Source organism: Aquarana catesbeiana, linkage group LG01, assembly GCF_042186555.1.
Source record: "Aquarana catesbeiana isolate 2022-GZ linkage group LG01, ASM4218655v1, whole genome shotgun sequence".
Lineage (NCBI taxonomy): Eukaryota > Metazoa > Chordata > Amphibia > Anura > Ranidae > Aquarana > Aquarana catesbeiana.
Genome location: NC_133324.1, coordinates 728,766,317 through 728,790,418, shown reverse-complemented (window position 1 = coordinate 728,790,418; position 24,102 = coordinate 728,766,317). Strand labels below are relative to the sequence as shown.

The 24,102-nt window shown below is 44.5% G+C and overlaps 1 protein-coding gene across 1 annotated transcript in view; it reads left to right on the top strand.

Annotated features, from left to right (window-relative positions):
- Positions 1–24,102, top strand: part of OTUD4 (OTU deubiquitinase 4) — a gene marked incomplete in the record, with an annotated part of 176,835 nt that overhangs the window by 57,489 nt on the left and 95,244 nt on the right. Inside the window, 3 exon segments of the mRNA XM_073604542.1 lie at positions 5,604–5,687; positions 7,341–7,391; positions 14,437–14,483. Coding sequence (XP_073460643.1) covers positions 5,604–5,687; positions 7,341–7,391; positions 14,437–14,483 — 182 coding nt within the window.

Sequence of the window (24,102 nt, the reverse complement as noted above, 5' to 3'; positions counted from 1 at the left end):
TGCTTTTGGGGTAGCCCCCCAAAACACCTTGTCCCCATGTTGATGAGGACAAGGGCCTCATGCCCACAACCCTGGCCGGTGGTTGTGGGGGTCTGCGGGCGGGGGGCTTATCGGAATCTAGAAGCCCCCTTTAACAAGGGGACCCCCAGATCCCGGCCCTCCCCCCTGTGTGAAATGGTAAGGGGGTACACCTACCGTTTCACTAAAAAACTGTCAAAAATGTTAAAAATGACAAGAGACAGTTTTTGACAATTCCTTTATTTAAATGCTTCTTTCTTCTTTCTTCTATCTTCTATCTTTCTTCGTTTTCTTCCTCCATCTTCTTCTTCTGGTTCTTCCTCCAGTGTTTTCGTCTGGCATCTCCTCCACAGCGTCGGCGTCTTCTTCCCTTCTCCTCGGGCCGCTCCGCATCCATGATGGCATGGAGGGAGGCTCCCGCTCTTCTCTTCATCCTCTTCTCTTCATCTCTTCATCTTCTTCTCGGGCCGCTCCTCATCCATTATGGCATGGAGGGAGGCTCCCGCTGTGTGACGCTTCTCCTCTTCTGACGGTTCTTAAATAACGGGGGGCGGTCACACCGCCCCTTCTGACGCACGGTTACTTGACGGGACTTCCCTGTGGCATTCCCCGTGACGCCACAGGGAAGTCCCGTCAAGTCACCGTGCCTCAGAGGAGGGCGGGGTCACCGGGTGGCCTCGCCCCCCGTTATTTAAGAACCGTCAGAAGCGGAGAAGCGTCACAAAAGCGGGAGCCTCCCTCCATGCCATCATGGATGCGGAGTGGCCTGAGGAGAAGGGAAGAAGATGCCGCGGAGGAGATGCCGGACGAGAACACCAGAGGAAGAACCAGAGGAAGAACCAGAGGAAGAACCAGAGGAAGAACCAAGAAGCATTTAAATAAATGAATTGTCAAAAACTGTCTCTTGTCATTTTTAACCTCCCTGGCGGTATGATTATTTTGGATTTTAGGTGTTGAAAGCGGTACAATTATTTTGCATGGAAATTTGGCGTTTTATATTGTAGGCCTGTAATTCTTAACAATAACACACTTAAATCTGTCCAAACAAGAGTCTAGTAGATATCCCGGGTATGATGAAGTTTGAAACACAAAAACATAAATTATAATATAATAAATAAATATAAATAATTAAAAAATATAATAATATAATAATAAAATAAATTTCCCCATGATTCACTATCGCTCAATTCTGCAAGTGTTCTAATTTACTATCCCTGTTTTCTAGCTGATCTAAAGCCACTTTTGACGTAAAGGGACACTTTTTGGTTGCTATGGACAATCTCCAGTTTCCAGGCAGAAAGAACAGTATATATCATAAAAAACTGCATGCAGGGCATGGGCCAAAGCACTGGGGAGAAAAGGGATGTGAAATAATTTCATACAGTACTGTAATCTGTAAGATTACAGCGTACTGTATGTGTTATGGTTTTTAAATTTTTTTTGAATTTGCCGCCAGGCTCCACCCCCGTGCGTCGCGCCGCTCGCAGGGAACGGAGCCTGGCACGAGAGAGGCTTCGGAGGAGACAGAGCCCGCAGACACAGCGGGGGACATCGCAGGATCCTGGGGACAAGGTAAGTAACGCCGCACCAGGATCCTGCAATGTAATCCCGAGTGTGGCTCGGGGTTACCGCTAATGGGACTGAAATTTAACCCCGAGCCACACTCGGGATTACCGTCAGGGAGGTTAACATTTTTGACAGTTTTTTTGTGAAATGGTAGGGTTACTTTTGTACCCCTTTACCATTTCACACTAGGGGTGCGCATCTTCACTGGCCTCACGATTCGATTCGATTACGATTATCAGGTCCACGATTAACGATGCATCACGATTACTGCGCGCGGTTTTCATCCAAAAAATTTAAGTAGTCAGAAGAACTCCATTTTTTTAAATTTTATCTGTTCTTAAAAAAAAGACAACACTCCTTGCATGTAGCAAAGTGTAAACAGTGCAGACAACTTAAAGAGGAGCTCCAGACTGCCCCCAAATGACTACAGGAAATGATCAGAGACTGCGGACATGCTACAGGAGATGATCAGAGACTGCGGACATGCTACAGGAGATGATCAGAGACTGCGGACATGCTACAGGAGATGATCAGAGACTGCGGACATGCTACAGGAGATGATCAGAGACTGCGGACATGCTACAGGAGATGATCAGAGACTGCGGACATGCTACAGGAGATGGTCAGAGACTGCGGACATGCTACAGGAGATGATCAGAGACTGCGGACATGCTACAGGAGATGATCAGAGACTGCGGACATGCTACAGGAGATGATCAGAGACTGCGGACATGCTACAGGAGATGATCAGAGACTGCGGACATGCTACAGGAGATGATCAGAGACTGCGGACATGCTACAGGAGATGATCAGAGACTGCGGACATGCTACAGGAGATGATCAGAGACTGCGGACATGCTACAGGAGATGATCAGAGACTGCGGACATGCTACAGGAGATGATCAGAGACTGCGGACATGCTACAGGAGATGGTCAGAGACTGCGGACATGCTACAGGAGATGGTCAGAGACTGCGGACATGCTACAGGAGATGGTCACAGACTGGGGACATGGCACAGGAGATGGTCACAGACTGGGGACATGGCACAGGAGATGGTCACAGACTGGGGACATGGCACAGGAGATGGTCACAGACTGGGGACATGGCACAGGAGATGGTCACAGACTGGGGACATGGCACAGGAGTTGGTCACAGACTGGGGACATGGCACAGGAGTTGGTCACAGACTGGGGACATGGCACAGGAGTTGGTCACAGACTGGGGACATGGCACAGGAGTTGGTCACAGACTGGGGACATGGCACAGGAGATGGTCACAGACTGGGGACATGGCACAGGAGATGGTCACAGACTGGGGACATGGCACAGGAGATGGTCACAGACTGGGGACATGGCACAGGAGATGGTCACAGACTGGGGACATGGCACAGGAGATGGTCACAGACTGGGGACATGGCACAGGAGATGGTCACAGACTGGGGACATGGCACAGGAGATGGTCACAGACTGGGGACATGGCACAGGAGATGGTCACAGACTGGGGACAATAATGCAGAGTTGTGGTGTGATGAATGCACATAGAAGACAATTGTATGATATGGACTTGTGTCACAGCGCCCCCCCTCCCCCTCTGTACTTACATGCTGCTCCGCCGGTGCTGGTGGCAACCTGTAATGAGCAGGGCGATCTGCCTGCTCACCATCTCCCCCCGATCTCCACTCCAGCCGCCGGTGTTCCGCCGGTTGTCACATCTTTCCTGAGCAGGGAATTCTTCCGGGAGAGCGCTCCGTACGTAAAGCTTTTACTAGTGTGTGTATTTTCCGCTCATGTGACTCTCGGCCGCGCCTCCCTCCTCTCACGTCTCTCCTGATGTCAGCCCCGCCCGCCTCTCTTCTGACCTGATAGCTCCAGTCAGTGGGCGGGGCTGAAATCAGGGGACTCAGAGGAGGGAGGCGCGGCCGAGAGTCACATGAGCGGAAAATACACACACTAGTAACAGCTTTAGAGGGGGCGGGGCCAGACATCGATTTTTCGGGTCGCATGCATCGATGCCGCATCGGGGACACCCGAATCGCGATGCATCGATGCTGCGATTAATTTCAGCAGCCCTATTTCACACAGGGGGGAGGGCTGGGATCTGGGGGTCCCCTTGTTAAAGGGGGTGTTAAAGGGGGCTTCCAGATTCCGATAAGGCCCCCGCCCGCAGACCCCCACAACCACCGGCCAGGGTTGTGGGGATGAGGCCCTTGTCCTCATCAACATGGGGACAAGGTGTTTTGGGGGGCTACCCCAAAGCACCCTCCCAATGTTGAGGGCATGTGGTTTGGTACGGTTCAGGAGGGGGGGGGGGCGCTCTCTCGTCCCCCCCTCTTTTCCTGCAGCCTGCCAGGTTGCATGCTCGGATAAGGGTCTGGTATGGATTTTTGGGGGGATCCCACGCCATTTTTTTTTTTTTTTTGTCCGGGGTTCCCCTTAATATCCATACCAGACCTGAAGGGCCTGGTATGGAATTTAGGGGAACCCCCCATGTCTTTTTTTTTTTTTTTTTAAATTTAGGTTCGGGGTTCCTCTATGGGGAATTCCCATGCCGTTTTTATCAATGAACTTTTATGTGTATTGTTGGACCGGCAATTCATTAATAGCCGCGAGTAGTTTAAATGACTTTTTTTCCCTTTAAAATGTCATTTTGCTGTCAGACTGCTCTAAACACAGGAAACATGCGCCCGTTTACAGGCATACTATAGACACCCCCCCAGGTACGAAATTTAAAGGGATATTACACTTTTATTGTTTCACTTTAAGCATTATTAAAATCACTGCTCCTGAAAAAACGGCCGTTTTTTTAAAACTTTTTTTTTTTTGCATTGTTCCATGTCCCCTGGGGCAGGACCCAGGTCCCCGAACGCTTTTTATGACAATACCATGAATATAAGCCTTTAAAATTAGCACTTTTGATTTTGCCCATAGACTTTTGAAGGGTGTTCCGCGGCATTCGAATTTGCCGCGAACACCCCAAATTGTTCGCTGTCTGGCGAACTTGCGAACAGATGATGTTCGAGTCGAACATGAGTTCTAATCGAACTCGAAGCTCATCCCTATCAACCAACTATGCTGGCTGCTTTTATTTATTAGTCGTTACAGATTTTTTCTTGTTATTAAACAGTAAAGTTAGCCCACTTTTTTTGTGTAATGTGAAAGATGTTACGCTGCAAGAATTGAGAGAATTGTTATCTTTATTCTAAGCAAAAAAATTGTGATTATCATTTCTCCTTTCTCCCAGAATCGTGGAGCTCTACAGTGTATAGTATTATCACTTAAAAAAAAAAAAAAATACAGTGTGTGTGTATATTTATATATATATATATATATATATATTATAAACCATATGTGTGTGTATATCTATCTATATCTCTCCTAGTTTGTGGATGCTATAACTTTTTTCGCAAACCCTTCAATATTAATTTATTGGGATTTTTTTACATTTTTGCCAAAATTTATGACGTTTTTGTTTTGATAATAGCAGAAAGTTTTTTATATATATATATATATATATATATATATATATATATATATATATATATAAAACTTTCTGCTATTATCAAAACAAAAACAGAAAAACACAAATGTCATAAATTTTGGCAAAAGTGTAAAAAAATCCCAATAAATTAATATTGATTGGTTTGCGAAAAAAGTTATAGCATCCACAAACTAGGAAAGATATAGATAGATAGATATACACACATATGGTTTATAATATATATATATATATATATATATATATATATATATATATATATATATATATATAATTTTTTTTTTTTTTTCTAAATAGTTAGTCTTGTGTGGAAAAAAAAATTAATTTTGTGTACAGCATTGTAAATGGCAAAAAAAAATGGTCTGGTCATTTGGGGGGGGGGGGGTAAAATCTTCTAGAGCTGAAGTGGTTAAATAGTTTACATACCCCACCTCTGCGCCAAGGAATTCCCACTTCTCACCTTGCTGAAATGTAACATATACAGTGTATACTGTTAACTTTTTTTGTATGTTCTTATTTATAGGTTTTGCACTCTCAGGCACGGCATTTGGAAATCAGGAAATCCTGTATAAATTACCTGCGTGAGAACAGGACCCTCTTCGAAGCTGTAAGTAAAATGTTGATTTTCTTAAATTTTGATGCTGCCAGCAACTCTTTTTTTAATCTATGACCAATATTCTTTGGCAGAAATGTTGCTATGGAAATATTTATCTAGTTGTATTGAAGTAACTTGTATGATTTAAGATGGAAAAAAAAAAGTTTACAGGCCAAGTTTCCAGCGCTAGTTACTTTGTTGCATTGCTGAACCATAGTGATTGCATGGATATGTTTACAAACAAGCCTAGTTCCTAGTGTCAGTATGCATTGCAGCAAAGGAGGCATTTTGCCAGCAGGAGCATAGGACCGCTTGAAGAGGTTGTAAAGGCAGAAGGTTTTTTTTATCTTAAGGCATTCTATGCCTTAAAGATAAAAAGCCTTCTCTGTGCAGCAGCCCCCCTAATACTTACCTGAGCCCCTCTCTAGCCTCTAGCGATGTCCGAGACTCTCCCTTCTGATTGGCTGAGACACAGCAACAACGTCATTGGCTCATGCTGCTGTCAATCAAAGTCAGTCAGCCAATTGGGAGAGAGAGGGGACAGGGCTGGGTTGCTGCTCTGTGTCTGATTGGACACAGGGAGCTGTGACTCGGCTCGGGTGCCCCCATAGCAAGCTGCCCATTGTAAGCACCCCTATCAGTGTTAAATAGTTTGTCTCAACCCTCCAACTGACACTTTTGCTGGACAGCTTGGTCTGTTAAAGGAAGTAAAAAAAAAAAAAAAAAAAAAGTTAGTGGCAGAATCCACAGGTAAAAATAAGGGGAGAAAATGAATTGAGCCACCACATATAAGGATCGGAAAACTGCATTTTACATTTTAATTTTTGGTTTTAGATACATTTTAAGCATTTTTTTTTTTTGTACACTTCAAAGCTTATAAAAAAAAAAAAACCACAAGCAGAGAAATGTGTTTAAAAATGTTCTAAATAAAAGCACAGATCCTTAAAAAAATTTAACATTTTTTGGGTAGACAAATTAGTTGTAGATTTAAAGTCAAGTTAACCAATGCATGCTAAATATGGGCTGGGCATCAAGCCATGACTGAGCACTGGTCACGAAAGGGTTAAAGATGAGAGAACCGTAAAATAGAGTGAAAAAAATAAAAAATAATTTCTCTCCTTTTTCTAATACACTGTTTTCTATATACTTGTATTCTAATATCTGTTGTAATTTGAAAAAATTTTAAAATGTATGTTAAATACTTTTAGGGCTTTTAGGACATTTTTACAGCTGCAGTTAGGGGCTTCTGACGTTATTTTTAACTGCCTCTAAAGCCCCTCCATGTTAGCCTATGTGTCCATACACACACAAACTTTTAGAGACGTTTGGAGACATAAGCATTTGGGGCAGTGGAAAGAAAGACAGCAGAGGCTGTTGAGCTGTAAAAACAAAAGACGCCCAAAAACGCTGCTAAACGCTGTAACAAGCCACGTTTGGCTTTTTACATTATAGGGTGTGTATTTACTGAAAAAACGCCTATAAATGCTTATCAAAAATGCGGCTAACAGTGCGTTTTTAATGCAGCTTTTTCCTGGCAGCAGCGCTCGTGTTTTTTAAATGTCCTGTGTGCATGTACCCTTACAAGTTCTGGTTTCAATGAATACTTTGTTTTCTTATTACATTGTATTTTCCTTTTGGTATTTATTTACTTTATTTTTACTACAGTTTATTGAAGGCTCGTTTGACGAATATTTGAAACGTCTAGAAAATCCACAGGTAATATGAATGATATTGCAAAACTGTGCAGTTCAGCTTAAAAACCACTTGCACCTGTTGTGCTCGTTTACACAAAGGCTTCCTGCACAAGAGGCCCAGGAACACCCCTAAGACGGGATAATAAGATGGTACCCCTGACTAAGTGAACCAGGAGACTCAAGGCCTACACGGCAAGCATTATTCCCTCTCATTCAGGGGCTTCAGGGAACCTGACTGCCACACACTCCTACCGATGGTTGTTTTTTTTTTTCCCCTTTTTTTCTTTTCTTCAGGATCGATCTAGTGTATCTGGGCGACCTGGCTTTGTCCAAGGCAACGGACATTAAGATACTTCCCAGGGGCATATCTGACCATGCGCCGCTCCTTCTGACGCTGGAACTCTCCTCCACCCCAGGAAACAGTTTGTGAAGACTGTCTAGGTTCTGGGTGTCGGACGAGGCGGTGGATGGTCACTTAAAGGGGGTGCTGCAGGAATACTGGGGAGTTAACCCTGGCTCGGCCGGGGTTAGGGGGAGGTACCAGACTATTATAGCAAGGGCTCATAGGGAAAGAAGTGCTGACTTGACTAGTGCAAAAAGGAAGGCTGACCTACAAGAAGCACAATTTGTTAGATCCAGGGACCCTAGAGACTATGACGTATTTCAGTCTCTGACTGGAGAGGTTGTTCGTATTCGCAGCTCTCTCACTCAAACGCCTACTTGCTCAAATGCAACGCATATTCGAACAAGGGGAAAGGTCCAGGAAACTGTTGGCCTGGCTGTCCAGGGAACAATCTGGGGGGATGTGCGTACCTTGTACACAAGGACCCGGTGGGGACCTACTGTATGCCCCTGACAAGATAAATGTTTTGTCTCCTTCTGCAGAAACCTTTACAGCTCTAAGGTCACATGCACCAATGACGAATTGATTTCCTATCTAGACCCCATTGACATCCCAGACCTGGTCGCAAAATATCGTGACACGCTTGACACCCCCATAACCACAGATGAAATCTTAAAAGCTCTTAAGACTCTCCAATTGGGTAAGTCCCCGGGCCCAGACGGCATACCAGTTGAGTTTTACAAGCAATATGCAGAGGAGTTGATGGGCAAACTGCATGCTATGTTAACCGAAGCGCAGAGGTTGAAGGCGCTTCCAGACTCCCTGGGTGAGGCAGTGGTAGTTGTGATCCCCAAGCCAGGCAAAGACCCGTCCCTGTGTTCCTCCTACCGTCCTATGTCATTGATAAATGTTGATGCAAAACTCCTGGCTAAAGTGTTAGCCATGAAACTTAACACAGTCATAACCGCTTTAGTACATCTGTACCAGACCGGGTTCATGCCGGGGAGGGGAACAGACATCAACATCAGAAGGCTTTTCACACATATGGATAGGGCACGGCCGGAGTCGGCGGGAGTGATGGCTTCACTTGATGCCGAAAAAGCCTTCGACTCGGTGGAGTGGGAGTTCCTGTGGGGGGTCCTCTTGAAGTTCGGATTTGGACCGAAGTTCATGACATGGTTGAGGATGCTTTATGCCGGCCCAAGAGCGAGGGTCCGCACTAATGACACACTCTCTGAAATCTTTCCACTGGGCAGAGGCACTCGTCAGGGCTGCCCTCTATCGCCGTGGCTATTTGCCCTGATGGTAGAGCCCCTTGCCACTGCTGAGGGCTGAAACAGGGGTGAAGGGCATAACAGTTAGTGCAATATAAGAAAAGGTGTCCCTATACACTGACGACACTCTACTTTATCTTGCGGATGCCTCACAGTCGCTGCTGAAGGCACTAGACCTTTTTGAAGACTTTGGCTGATTCTCTGGCATCCGCATAAACTAGGACAAGTCGGTCTTATTTCCGTTGCACCCCTTGCTTCCCAGGACGGATACTGGAACCCCACTCCAATGGGGTTCACCTATCTAGGCATTAAAATTAGCAACACCACACACAAATTTATAGAAAAGAATGTGCAACCACTCCTCTCCCTGCTTGCAGTCAAATGCACAGCCTGGCGCACCCTACTGCTCACCCCAGTGGGCAGAGTCAACTTGCTCAAAATGGTGTTCCTTCCCAAATTTCTATATTTCTTCCGTAAAACCCCTTCCCACATACCAAGATAATTTTTTAGATGCCTGGAGGGAGTGCTGACCTCATTCATCTGGGCCAGGAGGCCACCTAGGGTGGCAAAGCAAATATTATTTCTTCCCTTGTCGAGAGGAGGTCTGGCTCTCCCTAACTTTTTGTTATGTTACTGGGCAGCCGTCTTGGTCACGGTGCGCTAGTGGTTCTCCCAGCCCAGACACAATCTGGTGAGACTTGAGGCGGCCATCCTGGGATCTTACGTGGTCCTGACCGATCTAGTATATAGGGGACCCAAAGCCCCCATCCCCTGGCGGTCCTGACAACCATTAGAGCATGGAGGGAGGCCAGGGGGATCTATGCTAAACCAAACTGCATTTCTCCACACACCCCATTATGGGGTAACCCTGCCCTCCCCCACCTTTTCCGAAATACCATACCCCTCACAATGGGCCAAGCGGGGGATCACCACCCTCAAACACATAATAGCAAATGGCAAGATCATGCCTTTCCGTGAAATGAAACGACAGTATTCCCTGCCCAAATCCTTTGAGTTTAAATACTGGCAACTGAGACACGCAACAAGGGCTCAATTCCCAGACAAGTTAATTGTGGAACCAGACTCAATTGAGCGATTGCTGACTTCGAGCGTGATGGGGAAGCCCCTTTCCACTCTGTACCTATACCTGACGGTAGCCTACCTGCACAATGGACAAATGGAAGGAGGACATCCCAGCTCTGGGGGAGGATGAGTGGGAAGATGGCATTTCCACCTACATCCCATTTATGATGGCAGCCAAAGACAGGTTCATGCAGCTCAAATTTCTACATAGGGCCTATTTCAACATGCATACAATGGCCAGAAAATACCCACATCTTGACTCGTACTGTCCCAGATGCAGGACTGAGGAAGGGACATTCTGGCATATGGTATGAGCCTGCTCTAGGCTCAGAACATACTGGGAGGGGGTAGCGGAGATGCTTAGTGACATGGGGGGGACTAGGGTGCCACTAGACCCCATGGTACTCCTGCTGAGCTACTTGGTGGAGGGGGACAGATACACTAAGCTCTGCATTACATCCTCGCTGTTCTATGCTAGGAGGGAGATAATGTTGCACTGGAAGTTAGCCGAACCCCCTACCCTTAACTCCTGGAAAAAGGCAGTGGATTCAGTGTTATCCCTATACAAACGCACATACTAGAGTAGACAATGCCCTGCCAAATTCAACAATGTCTGGTCGGTTTGAGTGGTTGAGGGACCGGGGAGGTAGGGGACCAAGTGATGGATTCCCCCCTGCTCGGTTGGGGGTTACTCGCCCCCCTCTGCACTGAGCGCCATCCAATCTTACCAAGTAAAGATTTAATTTTATTTGTTATGTACTTGACGGTCTCCCAGAGGGGAAGTGATTAAATAATCTACTGAACTTGAGGGCGGGCACTAGATGGCAATAAGCTTGGAATCCACCGGTTAAGAAATGTAAGGGAAATGACATCATGGACTTGTAAAATATTAAATTCTGAAAATGGATATCTCAGACTGACGTTGTAACTACAAAATACTTGAATGTCGACTGTTGAATATATTGTAATGCTGATTTGTTAATAAAAACTCTTTTCTGTTTAAAAAAAAAAAATTCTTTAACCGCTTAAGGACCAGCCGCCGCAGTTGTACTGCGGCAGGTTGGCGTCCCTGGGTGAATTGCCATCATGGTACGTTGGCGGCTTTAAGAGCTCTGCCGAAGCCAATGCACGTGGCCGGTGGGCTCGATGCCAGCAAGCCACACGCGATCGCTTCTGACAGAGACAGAACAGGGATCATCTGTCCATGTAAATGGACAGTTCTCCATTCTGTCAGGTGAGGAAAGACAAATCTGTTGTTCCTACTGATTAGGAACAGCAATCGGTCTCCTCCAGCCAGTCCTGTTCCCCCAGAGTTAGAAACATTCCCTAGGTAACACATTTAACCCCTTGATCACCCCCTAGTGTTAACCCCTTCCCTGCCGGTGACATTTATACAGTAATCGGTGGCTATTTTTAGCTCTAATCGCTGTGTAAATGTCAATGGTCCCCAAAAAAGTGTTAAGTGTCCGATCTGTGTATATATATATGAAATTTTGTCTTCATTTAAACATTTCTTCAGTTACTTCCTTGTTTTAATGTCTAGGCGACTGATCTCGTACATCCCTGGAGTCTTCAGGGGTGAGGAGTGGTTTTCTCAGCTAAACACACCTTCCTGCCTGAGTGAAGGGTAGATGGCTTTCAGGAAGTAAATTCAACAGGCATCAATTGCCATTATTTAAGATGGCCACAGCCAGAAATGCTAGGGGGGGGTTTTCAAAGTGATTAATCAGCAAAATAAAGCTTTGAGACATGGATGGATGGGGGAGAGTTTACTTTGGATATTAAAAATGAATGAACCACTTCAGCCCCGGAAGAATTTATCCCCTTATTGACCAGGCCATTTTTTGCGATACGGCACTGCGTCGCTTTAACTTACACTTGCGAGGTCGTGCAGCATTGTACCCGGACAAAACTGATATCACACACACACACACAAAAAGAGCTTTCTTTTAGTGGTATTTGACAACCTCTGCAGTTTTTATTTTTTGTGCTTTGCACTCACAGTATCTGATACATGAAACGACGTACAGGTACGGTGTTTCGTGTAGCTGGGCTACCCTGCCGAAGTTTATGTGCAGTGGGCGGTCCAGAAGTGGTTAAATCGTTTTTTTGGTTTGTGGTACTTGGATACAGTGTAGTTCTGCTTTAAAGCTGAGCTCCGGGCACAAAAACTCACATTTTAGAGTAATTAAATTTCTTGATTTGCTATGAATACAAACCCATTTTGTGGGAGGGAGGGTGTGGAGACGAGACCAGTTACCCTGCACAAGGTCAGAGCAGCATTGACTGGTCTTTATTACAGCAAGCTCCTGCACGGCGATGTTTCATACTGGAATACTGCAAGGATCTGGAGGAAATAAAAAGGACACCAAGATTCAAGCATAAATGCACATGGCTTTTGGTTTTTAATACTATATTTGATTATTTCATCGTTTAGCTTTAAGGCTATGTTCACACTGACCCGTCAAAAGTCGTACAACTTATGATCTGACTTTGCCCTGGGACTTCATGTCCGACCTTTCGTGCGACTATAATAAATGGGATTCGACTTTGATCCAACCATACCAGGCCCTTTAAATCTGGTATGGATCTTGAGGGGAAACCTAATGCCAAAATTAAAAACAAAAACAGCGTAGACCATACCAGACCCTCATCTGAACATGCAGCCCGGCAGGTCAGGAAAGAAGGGGGGGTGGAACGAGCTAGCGCCCCCTCCTGGACCCCACCAAGCCACATGCCCTCAACATGGAGGGGTGAGTCCCTTGGGGCGGGGGGGGGGGGGGGACACTCTGCTCTCTGTACACTCTGGGAGCTTCTAGAAAAGACCTGGGTAAATTTGGCACTTAAATTTTCCACAGCTAGACTCCCTTCAGGTAATGTGTATTATGTAGGCTGTTGGTTGCATCAAAGCTTATTAGGGATTTTGAGTACTTGGGCAATCAAGACTTTTTTTTTTTTTTTTTCGATAGTTGTAGGCTCATAGGGTTTTACAGGTGTGAGAGACAAGTGGGTTAAATGTAAGTTTTTAAAGATGTAATAGTTCTCCCATCTGATCTGTGGATCTCTGAGGCTCCTCCAGAGTTACCATGGGCCTCTTGGCTGCTTCTTTTAATTTAATGCTCTCCTTGCCCGGCCTGTCAGTTTAGCTGGACAGCCATGTCTTAGTAGGTTTGCAGTTGTGCCATGCTCTTTCTATTTTTGGTTGATGGATTGAACAGTGCTCCGTGAGATGTTCAAAGCTTGGGATTTTTTTTTATAACCTAACCCTGCATTTAACTTCTCCACAATTGTATCCCTGACCTGTCGGGTGTGTTCTTTGGCCTTCATGATGCTGTTTGTTCACTAAGGTTCTCTAACAAACCCTCTGGGGCCTTCACAGAACAGCTGTATTTATATTGAGATTAAATTACACACAGGTGGGCTCTATTTACTAATTAAGTGACTTCTGAAGGCAATTGGTTCCACTAGATTTTAGATGGGGGGGGGGTTCCGAGTAAAAGGGGCTGAATACAAATGCACGCCACACTTTTCAGATATTTATTTGTAAAAAAAAATTGAAAACCATTTATCATTTTCCTTACACTTCACAATTATGTGCCACTTTGTGTTGGTCTGTCACATAAAATTCCAACAAAATACAGTTAAGTTTTTGGTTGTAACATGATTAAATGTGGCAAATTTCAAGGGATATGAATACCTTTTCAAGGCTCTGTAATTTTTCTAGGTTTGCATATCTTAATTTTTTCCTCCTAAAATTCCTCTAAAAGTTTTAAATATTTTTAAGTTTTAAAGATTAATTTGCTAGCTGAAGAAACCATGATCCTAGCAGAAGGGAATTCCAGTGATATAAGGCTTACTGAGCTGGCCAACTGCCGGTGGTTCTGTTCTGCTGTAAGCCTTATGTACTTTGCAGAAAAAGGGTTAAAGGTAATCTTAATTGAACCTTTAAGGCTCTGTTTCCACTAGTGCGACTTTTCATGCGACTTGGGACTGAAAAGTCGCATGACAAATTGTATCCCATGATTTCCAATGAGTACCGTTCATATCTGTGCGACTTCAAGTCGCAGCGACTTCAAAGTAGTCCCTGCACTACTTTGGTCCCACTTTGATGCGACTTGAGGTCCATAGATACAGGCATTGCTTCAAATCGCGGTAAAAAGTCGCGGTAAAATCGCGGTAAAAAATCGCGGCAAAATCGCGCGACTTTGGGGACGCACTAGTGGAAACATAGCCTAAGTCTTTTGTGTGTGTTTTTGGTATCGGTACATGTAAGAAACAGAAGAAAATTTTGGCTTTTCATTGCAAAATGGCAACAGGTTCACAGCAGAGAGTTTTAACATTGGCTCTTGTTCTTTTTGCTCATTCAGGAATGGGTTGGCCAAGTGGAAATAAGTGCCCTTTCTCTAATGTTCAAGTAAGTGGTTCTCTTTTGTACAAGCATAGTGCATAATATGTACGAGAATATTTCATTTTCATCCAAGGAGGAGGGACATGGCAATTCAAAAACTTGGGCTATACTGTCCCCTACAGGAGGATTGGACACTAGCAAACAAGAAGAAAAATTGTGGGCCATCTTAGTATAAGGCCCCTTTCACAGCTTTTCAGGCAGACCTGATTGGAAGGGCCATTCATCCCTATGGATACAGCTTTGTACTCGTTTTGTGTTCCAGGTGTGGACAGATGGCAGGCAGACTTCATCAGCCAATGTATCAAAATAACAGCGCCACAATGGGTGCATAAAAAGCTTACTAGTAGACAGCTGCTGCTCTGATTATTGCAAATATCAAACAATATAATGTGGTAAGAGTAGCGCAGGTCCGCACACCAATCTTCAATATCCTCAGTAACAGTACACATATACAGGGGGTCCCTTAGTTACAAACATCCGACTTACAAACGACTCCTACTTACAAACGGAGGGAGACAACAGGAAGTGAGAGGAAATCTATCCCTAGGAAGGGGTTTCCACAACAACCCAAAATTTTCAATATCCAATTGTCATTGGGACAGAAAGTGAGGTGAAATCTTCTGAACAGGGGCACACACAGCAAAACAAATGTTACAGGGGTGTTAATCCTTCCCTATGCTATCCAAAAAGCTTAAAAATATTTTTTTGGCTGGAGCTACACTTAAAAAATGTACCTGTTCCAAATTTCAAACAGATTCAACTTAAGAACAAACCTACAGTCCCTAACTTGTTTGTAACCCGGGGACCCCGTGTGTGTATATGTATGTATGTGTGTGTGTGTGTGTATGTATGTATATGTATGTGTGTGTGTGTATGTATATGTATATATATGTATATATATGTGTATATGTATATATATATATATATATATATATATATATATATATATATATATATATATATATATATATATATAAATAAAGTGCTAATGCATCAAATAGTGCAAATCAAACAATTGTGCAAAAATATATTGCTGAAGTGCTTATATAATCATAGAAATTTACAAGAAACTTGAAAATAAATATAAGCAATATAAAGAAAAAAGAAAACTGTTTAAAAAGTTGATGTTTAAAAATTGTGATGTGAAATCCAAGCTGCTTGTAAAAATTGTTTTTTTCAAAATTGTTGGTCTTTTATTTGTTTATAGCGCAAAAAATAAAAACTGCAGGGGTGATCAAATGCCACCAAAAGAAAGTTCTATTTGTGGGGAAAAAAGGACATCACTTTTATTTGGGTACAACGTTGCCCGACCGCGCAATTGACAGTTAAAGCGACGCAGGGCAGTATCGCAAAAAATGGCCTGGTCAGGAAGTGGGTGAAACCCTCCGGGGCTGAAGTGGTTAAGGACCAGTGTCACAGGTGCATCTGGCCTGGATGTGGACCAACTGTCCTCTAGGTTCAACTACAAACCTGACCAGGTTTTATCTCCAGGTACAAGTATCCTCTAGTACAGTGGTTCTCAACTCCTGTCCTCCGGACCCACTAACAGGCCAGGTTTGCAAGATAACTGAAATACATCACAGGTGATATAATTTGCTGCTCAGTGATTGCAGTATTCTAGTCTGCTTCTCCCCAAGGTAATACTTAAAATCTGGCCTGTTAGTGGGTCCTGAGGACAGGAGTTGAGAACCACTGCTCTAGTAGAAAGAGTGAATGCTCTCTTCGCTCCTTGGGATCAGTGGACCCTATATATATATATATATATATATATATATATATATATATATATATATATATATATATATATATATATATATATATAATTTTACGTCCCCTTAACCACGATGTCCCATGATCCTTTAAGCCTCTGTAATTGCAGGGCGGGCTACGGGAGTCAATTGTACCAGTTCTGGGAGTTGATGTGGGTGGGTCCTAGGGTTACTGTAGGTGTTTCTGGGCCTTCATATGGGTAATGAAAGATGTAAATGGAGTCATACCTCCTCCTGTGTCATTCCTGTCTTGCAGGATGTCAGGGAATAATGGCTTACTTGAAAGATACAGAGGAGGGGCTATGGGAGGTTATTATGAAGGTTTTTCCTTCATATGTAAATTAATCACTTCACAAAGAGCAGTGCTCTGGGTGGGGGGCTGCATTCGAGGGGGTGGGACTCTTCCTGGTCAGCATATTTAACTGGGCAGGATTGAATTGTAATTGTGATCCATTCAGTCTTGCCTACCAGCAGCACAGATAGCTTTCAGAACAGGCTGTGTATGAAGGAGGTTTCCTCCTTGAATAACGCTTGTGTTCTATGAGCCAGGACTTGGGAGGCCTGGACTCTTGCTGTAGATGTGCCAGGGTGAGATTGGATGTTGTTTGGGATACATTCAGTCCCACCCGCCATCAGAACTGTGAAGGAAGTTCTATCATTTGCAGACTCTGAAAGACTACAAAGGGGAGTGTTATAGACTCTAGCTTCTGCAGGAAGTGGCTGTGGAAGAAACAGTCTATCAGCAGGATATGCAGTGTGTCACATGATACAAAGCCACAACTAAACCCAGAATATCAGGGGATAAGCAGACAACAGAGCAACATGGTACAGAGGTATGATCTATGCTGGGATTGATCATTCCATTCAGTTCTAGTGAAAAGGAAGTTGGAGTTTAGCTTTAAATTCTTTGTCTTTTTTACAGGAGGAGGGCATTCTGGTGATTTACTGACCCAGGTGGATGGCATGACTCCAACCTGATAAGACTGCTGACAGATGCTCTGTTGTCTGTAGGCTCTTTTAGATCATCTAGACCTTAAATTTTTAGGACCAATTTTAACATCCTGTTTTGTTTATCGCACAATTTAATGGCATGGCTGGTCAGGCTCAGGTCCAGAGAGGGATAGAGACATCTCTAGATTGGTTTCCTGCAAGGTCTACCACCAACCATGGAGGGCATACTGTGTTTGGTGCACAGCAAGGAACTTTTAGGCTCGGTTCACATTGGTGTTATGCGGGCAACCCTGCCTATCCACTGCAGGTTCCCGCATCGCACCTGACTCGCAGGCAGTTCACACTGTATGGACACTCCCAGCGGCTCGCATAAGGCAAAGTTAATGACACCCCCAGATCGGTTCGCATATCGCAGTGCAAACGGTTAATATGGACAGGAATCTGATCGCATGCATGGGTGTGAACACCCATGCGATACGATTCTGGTGCAGACCAAAAAAAGGGTGCTGCAACAACTTAGGTCCGAATGCGATGCATGTTCAGCCATACAATATATATGGCTGAATTTGCATTGCATGTGATTTGCACAACAGTACGGTGCGAATCACATGTGATGTCTCACAGCAGTGTGAACCCAGCTTTACCCACAATATTTCTCCTTGGGTTGAATGCTGGCCTTTTTTGCAGATAGGCCTAGACCAGCATTTGGCCCTTAGCATTATTAAGGATCAGGTGTCTGTCCTTGCGATGCTGCTCCAGAGATTGCTGGCTTCTCATTTTCGATCAAGACTTCTGTGCAGGGTGTCTTCCATGCTGCTTTCAGCTGTGACTCTGGAATCTGAATTTGGTTCCCTCTGTGTTTTAAAACCACATTTTTAACCTATTGGTTATATTCCCCTTTCCACCTACTTACAAGGTTGCAATACTTGTCCCCTTAGAGCAGTGGTTCTCAACTCCTGTCCTCAGGACCCACTAACAGGCCAGATTTTAAGTATTACCTTCGGGAGATGCAGATTACAATACTGTAATCACTGAGCAGCAAATTATATCACCTGTGATGCATTTCAGTTATCTTGCAAACCTGGCCTTTTAGTGGGTGCTGAGGGCAGGAGTTGAGAACCACTGCCTTAGAGGCAAGTGTCTGATCTCGCAGCCTTATCCTGTAAAGAGTGCTTTCTTTATCTTACATCATGGGGCACAGAGCCTTAAGTAATTACTTAATGGGTTATAGGCCACCTTCAGGTGATGGACACTGGTTATACCCAATCCAGGAAGTTCACTCCTTATATAAACTCTGCTCCTTCCAGGAGCACATCAGTTTTTTCGCCAGTGTCTAAGGTGTTGGTCACGAGTGAAGATGTGCTCTGAGGAGCTCCAGGAAGGAGCCATGATTTAAGGCGTTAGGATCTCAAGTCACATTTCCACGCTGTCATCCTCGCCTGAATTACCTGTTATGGCAAGCCAGGGTGAGCCATTGGAACAAATGGTGCAACTGCTTCTCACATCGCTGCCCCTGTATACATGACTGAAGATGTCCTTTCCTCCTCCCTGCAGGGTCTGGAAGGAAGATTAGCGGCTTTAATCGCATCCTCCAATCAAATGGATAGGAAGCATGCTAGATCTCCCTCCCCCACTTCAGAACCTTTGCAAGGGCAACAGTGGGCTCAGTATGAGGTGTTACCCCCAGTCAATCAGGAGGAAAAACAAACCGATGATTCCTCTGTGGAGGAAACAACGGTAGATGAACCTTTTTCAGCCTCACAATCTGAGAAATTGCTGATAGAAACTCTTATGGAGATGGTTCGTTCCACTTTCATTTTCTCCCTCCTAAGAGATTTTCAATTCTCTATCCCCTGGAGGAGAATTTCTCCAAAAAATAGGAAGTACCAGCAGTTGACACTGCAATTTTCTGTGTGAATAAAGGCCTAACTTGTCCTGTAGACAATGCACAAATGTTTAAGGATCCAACAGATAAAAAGTTGGAATACCTGTTAAAATCTACTTTTTCTTTGGCAGGTGCCGGTACTCAGCCTGCAGTCGCTGCAATAGGCGTCTGTCAATCACTAAAGGACCATTTTAAACAGGCCCTTAGAGAGATTCCTGCACAACAACTCGGGAATTGGCTGAACTACCAAAAGCATTATGCTTTGCCATAGATGCCATTAAAATTTCTATTCACCAGGCGTCCTGCCTTACGCTTATGCTTGTGCATATGCGTAGAATTCTGTGGTTAAAAAATTGGTCAGCTGAAGCACCATGTAAAAACCTCCTAACTGGGTCCCCTTTTCATGGGGAGCGACTATTTGGAGAAGACTTGAACAAATATATCCAAACAATTTCTAGTTGGAAAAGTACTCTTTTGCAAGTCAAAAGAAAGTATGAACGCCCTTCATTTAAACGGGCTCTTTACCCTGTGCCAGGGGCTTCTGCACTTTAGGCAGTGGTGATGGCCTCCACCGTCAGACTCTAGAGGAAAACCTCAGGGTCAGACCCAGGCTTAAAAGAAGTCCTGGGGTCGGAAACCCGCAAAGCAGAATCCTAAAGCCTCATCATGAAGAGGCAACCCCCCTCACCAAGGTGGGGGGAAGACTTCTGCAGTTTTCAGAAGTCTAGAAAGAGGAAATTCAGGACAGATGGGTTATCTCCACAGTAACGCTGGGGTACAAGGTGGAATTTCGGGACTTTCCACTGTCTCGCTTCCTGAGGTCAAGGGTTCCCAAAGATCCAGAGAAAAGACAATCTGTTTCAGGCACTAAACTGATTAATATCTCAAGAGGTGATCATACAGATCCCCACAAAACAGCAAGGTCTGGGGTTTTATTCAAATCTTTTTATGGTACCAAAACCAAATTGGGGATGTCGGACCCATTCTAGATCTAAAAAATCTAAATCTATTCCTATAGATCCGCTCCTTTCGCATGGAGACGATCAGGTCAGTAGTTTCTATCCTTCTAGGAGGAGAACTTCTGGCATCAATCAACATCAGGGATGCATATATGCATGTCCCTGTATTTCCCGCTCACCAAAAGTTTCTGCAGTTCGAGTTAGAACAGCAGCATTTTCTGTTTGTAGCCTTGTCCTTTGTACTAGCCACAGCACCCCGGGTGTTCACAAAAGTGCTGGCCCCACCTCTAGACAGGTTAAGGGCATAGGGCATAACAGTCGTAGCATACCTAGACGATCTATTACTAATAGATCAGTCGGTGGCTCGTTTGTAGCAAAGCGTACCCACTACAACCAGTTACCTGGAAAAGTCTGGGTTGCGTTCTCAACCTAGAGAAATCTTCCTTAATACCGCTAAAAAGGCTGAAGTATTTGGGTCTGATCATAGACACAGCCCAGGAAAAGGTGTTCTTGCCTCAGGCAAAGATCAACTCCATAAGAGAGCTGGCGCAGTTGGTCAGGTCAAAAGGCGATTCCTCCATTCGCCTTTGCATGAGGTTGTTAGGAAAAATGGGTGGCTTCATCCGAAGCAGTTCCCTATGCCCAGTTCCATTCAAGACTGTTGCAAAAATATCTGCTTGGAACAAAATGATCCAAACTTTGGACTTGCCAATGCGGCTTTCCCCAAGTGTGTCCCAAAGCCTCAATTGTTGGTTACTAAAGAATCTGCTAAAAGGAAAATCCTTCAGACCAGCTATCTTGAAAGTGGTAATGACAGATGCCAGCCTTTCAGGCTGGGGGGCAGTACTAGAGAAGACAACTGTCCAAGGACAGTGTTCAAGAACCGAAAGAGCCTTGCCCATCAACATCCTAGAGATTTGGGCAGTGCGTCTGGCTCTGAAAGCCTGGATTTCCAGGTTAAAGGAATGTCCTGTCAGGATCCAATCCGACAATACCACGGGTATGGTCTATATCAATCACCAAGGGGGCACCAAGAGTCTCTCAGCGCAGAGAGATGTGAACTATATTCTAACTTGGACAGAAAAATATTTTCGGGCTGTTTGTCAAAGATGGGGGACTCCGGACATAGATCTTCTAGCGTCCAGTTAAACAAAGTTGGTAAACTTTGTGTCCAGAACAAAGGATTCATTCGCATGCAGAACAGATGCATTGGTGATACCGTGGGATCAGTTCTCACTGATCTATGCATTTCCCCCTATTCAATTGCTGCCTCGACTTCTTTGCAGGATCAAGCTGGAAAGAATATCGGTAGTTTTGGCAGCACCAGCATGGCCCAGAAGGTCCTGGTATGCAGAAATCGGAAAGATGGCAGTGGAGGATCCATGGTCCCTTCCACTAAGGCCAGACCTGCTTTTACAGGGGCCAATATTCCATCCTACTTTACGAACGTTAAATTTAACGGCCTGGCTATTGAAACCCACATTCTGAAGAAACGTGGGCTTTCCGGGTCAGTTATCTCTACTTTGATTAATGCAAGGAAATCAGCTTCCAGAAATGTATATTAGAATCTGGAAGGCTTATGTTTCCTGGTGTGAATCCAAGGGTTGACACCCTCGGAGATATATCATAGGCAGAATTCTTGCCTTTCTACAGTTGGGCGTAGAGATGAAGTTGGCCTTGAGTACTATTAATGGCCAAGTCTCAGCCTTATCGATTTTATTTCAAAGACCGCTTGCTACGCATTCTTAGTCCGGGGTTTTATGCAAGGGGTGATGTGGATTAATTCGCCAGTTAAATCGCCTTTAAGCCCTTGGGACTTGAACTTAGTTTTGTCAGTGTTACAAAAACAGCTATTTGAACCAATACAGCATATTCCCTTAGTCCTTTTGACAAGGAAGCTGGTATTTTTGGTTGCTATATCCTCAGCAAGGAGGGTTTCGGAATTGGCTGCTCTTTCTTGTAAAGAGCCATATTTGATTATTCATGAGGACAGGGTGGTGTTACGCCCTCGTCCAGGCTTATTGCCTGAAGTGGTTTTAGGTTTTCACCTGAACCAAGATATTGTCCTGCCATTGTTTTTTCCAAAACCATGTTCCAGGGAAGAAAAGTCACTACATTGTCTTGATGTGGTGAGAGCAGTGAAAATCTGTTTAAAGACAACTGCTCAGATTCGTAAGACTGATGTCTTATTTATTCTGCCACAGGGTCCTAAGAAAGGACAGGCAGCGTCAAAATCCACTGTTGTTCAGTGGATTCGACAAGTTATAATTCAAAGTTCTAATTTAAGGGGTAAGATTCCCCCTTTTCAAGTTAAGGTGCACAACTTGGTCTTCAGTGCATATATTCACAAACATTTTATCAGGTGGATATAAGGAGGTATGAGGATATCGCCTTTGGGTGCAGTGTGCTGCAGGCAGCAGTATAAGTCCTCAAGTCTGGGGGTACCCTGTGGGTTGTCTCTCCCTCCCCTCAAGTAGCATTGCTATGGGACGTCCCATTAAGTAATTACTTAAGGCTCTGTGTCCCATGATGTCCGATAAAGAAAATAGGATTTTTATTACAGCTTACCTGTAAAATTCTTTTCTTGGAGTAAATCATGAATTTCTTTCGAAATTTCAAAAAGTCATTCTCAAATCCTCAGTTTCAGAGGCAAGGCGTTCCAAAATTCAGCTCCTTGACTTCACTCGTTCTCCCTGTTTTCTTTTTAAGTTTTGGAATCTTTAGTATGGCCAAGTTCACCGATTTCAAGGATTGGGTAGGCACATACTTGACAAATTTTTTCCTTCAGGTACTCTGGGCCATATCCATGCAGTGCCTTATGGACAAGACATCCGGGTTTAAACAGAACCCGTTTTTTCACGGGCAGCCAATGCAGGGTTCTAAGTGATGGAGTAATGTGGTCACGGCGACCAACACCTGTCAGTAACCTTGCTGCGGCATTCTGAATCAACTGGAGCTTGTAGATGGTACAAGCAGGCAAACCCAAATACAGGACATTACAGTAGTCTAATCGACTGCTGTTAATGGCATTGACCATGGTGATCTTGTCAGAGTCTGCGTTATAGCGAAAAGTCGACCTCAGGCGTCTCAGGTAGAAGTGACATGAACTCGCCACCTGATTTACCTGAGGTCGCAACATGTCCCTGACCTGGGTGGCAGGAATCGGAAAAGGTTTGAAAGATTCCGGCCATGACGGAAACAAGTTGGAATACACCTGGTTACTGAAGATGATGCATTCAGTTTTGGTGCCATTTAGCTTTAGATAATTGGCACCCATCCAGGATTGGATTTCCTCCAGACAGGAGGCCAGCATGACCTGATCCTCCCCTTTCTTGGATAATTTGAAGTAGATCTGGGTGTCGTCAGCATAGACTTGGAACGGGAGATTGTGACGGCGAATAATGTACAGCAGCGGCCTCATATAGGTGTTAAAAAGGATCAGAGATAACGCCAATCCTTGTGGGACCCAGCAAGACAGGGGACTATCGGAGGAATAAAAACTTTACCCTCTGAACCCTGTCTCACAGGAACGAGGCTACCCATGCCAGAGCTATACCATCCATTCCCGCCACCATCTTCAACCTATCCACAAGTATAGAATGGTCGATGTTATCAAAAGCTGCCGACAGATCCAGAAGTACCAAGGACGAAGCTTCATTCTCATCCAAGGCCCAGAGCAAATCTTCCAGGACTTTTACCAGGGCTGTCTCCGAACCTCTCCCAGGACGAAATCCTGACTGGAAGTCATCAAAAATTTTATTAGACTCCAGGTGAGGTTGAAGTTGCCATACCGCAGCTCGCTCCATGATTTTTGCCAAAAACGGTAGGGTGGAAATAGGGCATTTGTTGCTAAACATGGTGCACTCCACGTTTGCTTTCTTTAGCAGGGGTATAACCACCGCTTGCTTCAGAATACATGGAACAACACCGGTAGCAAAAGACATGCTGACAGTGTCTGCAATAAAAGGCACCAGAGCATCTGAGGAGTCCTTCAGCAACTGCACAATGCAGGGATCAAGTGATGAGGACGAGGCTCAGAGATTTGAGGATGGTTTTAATAT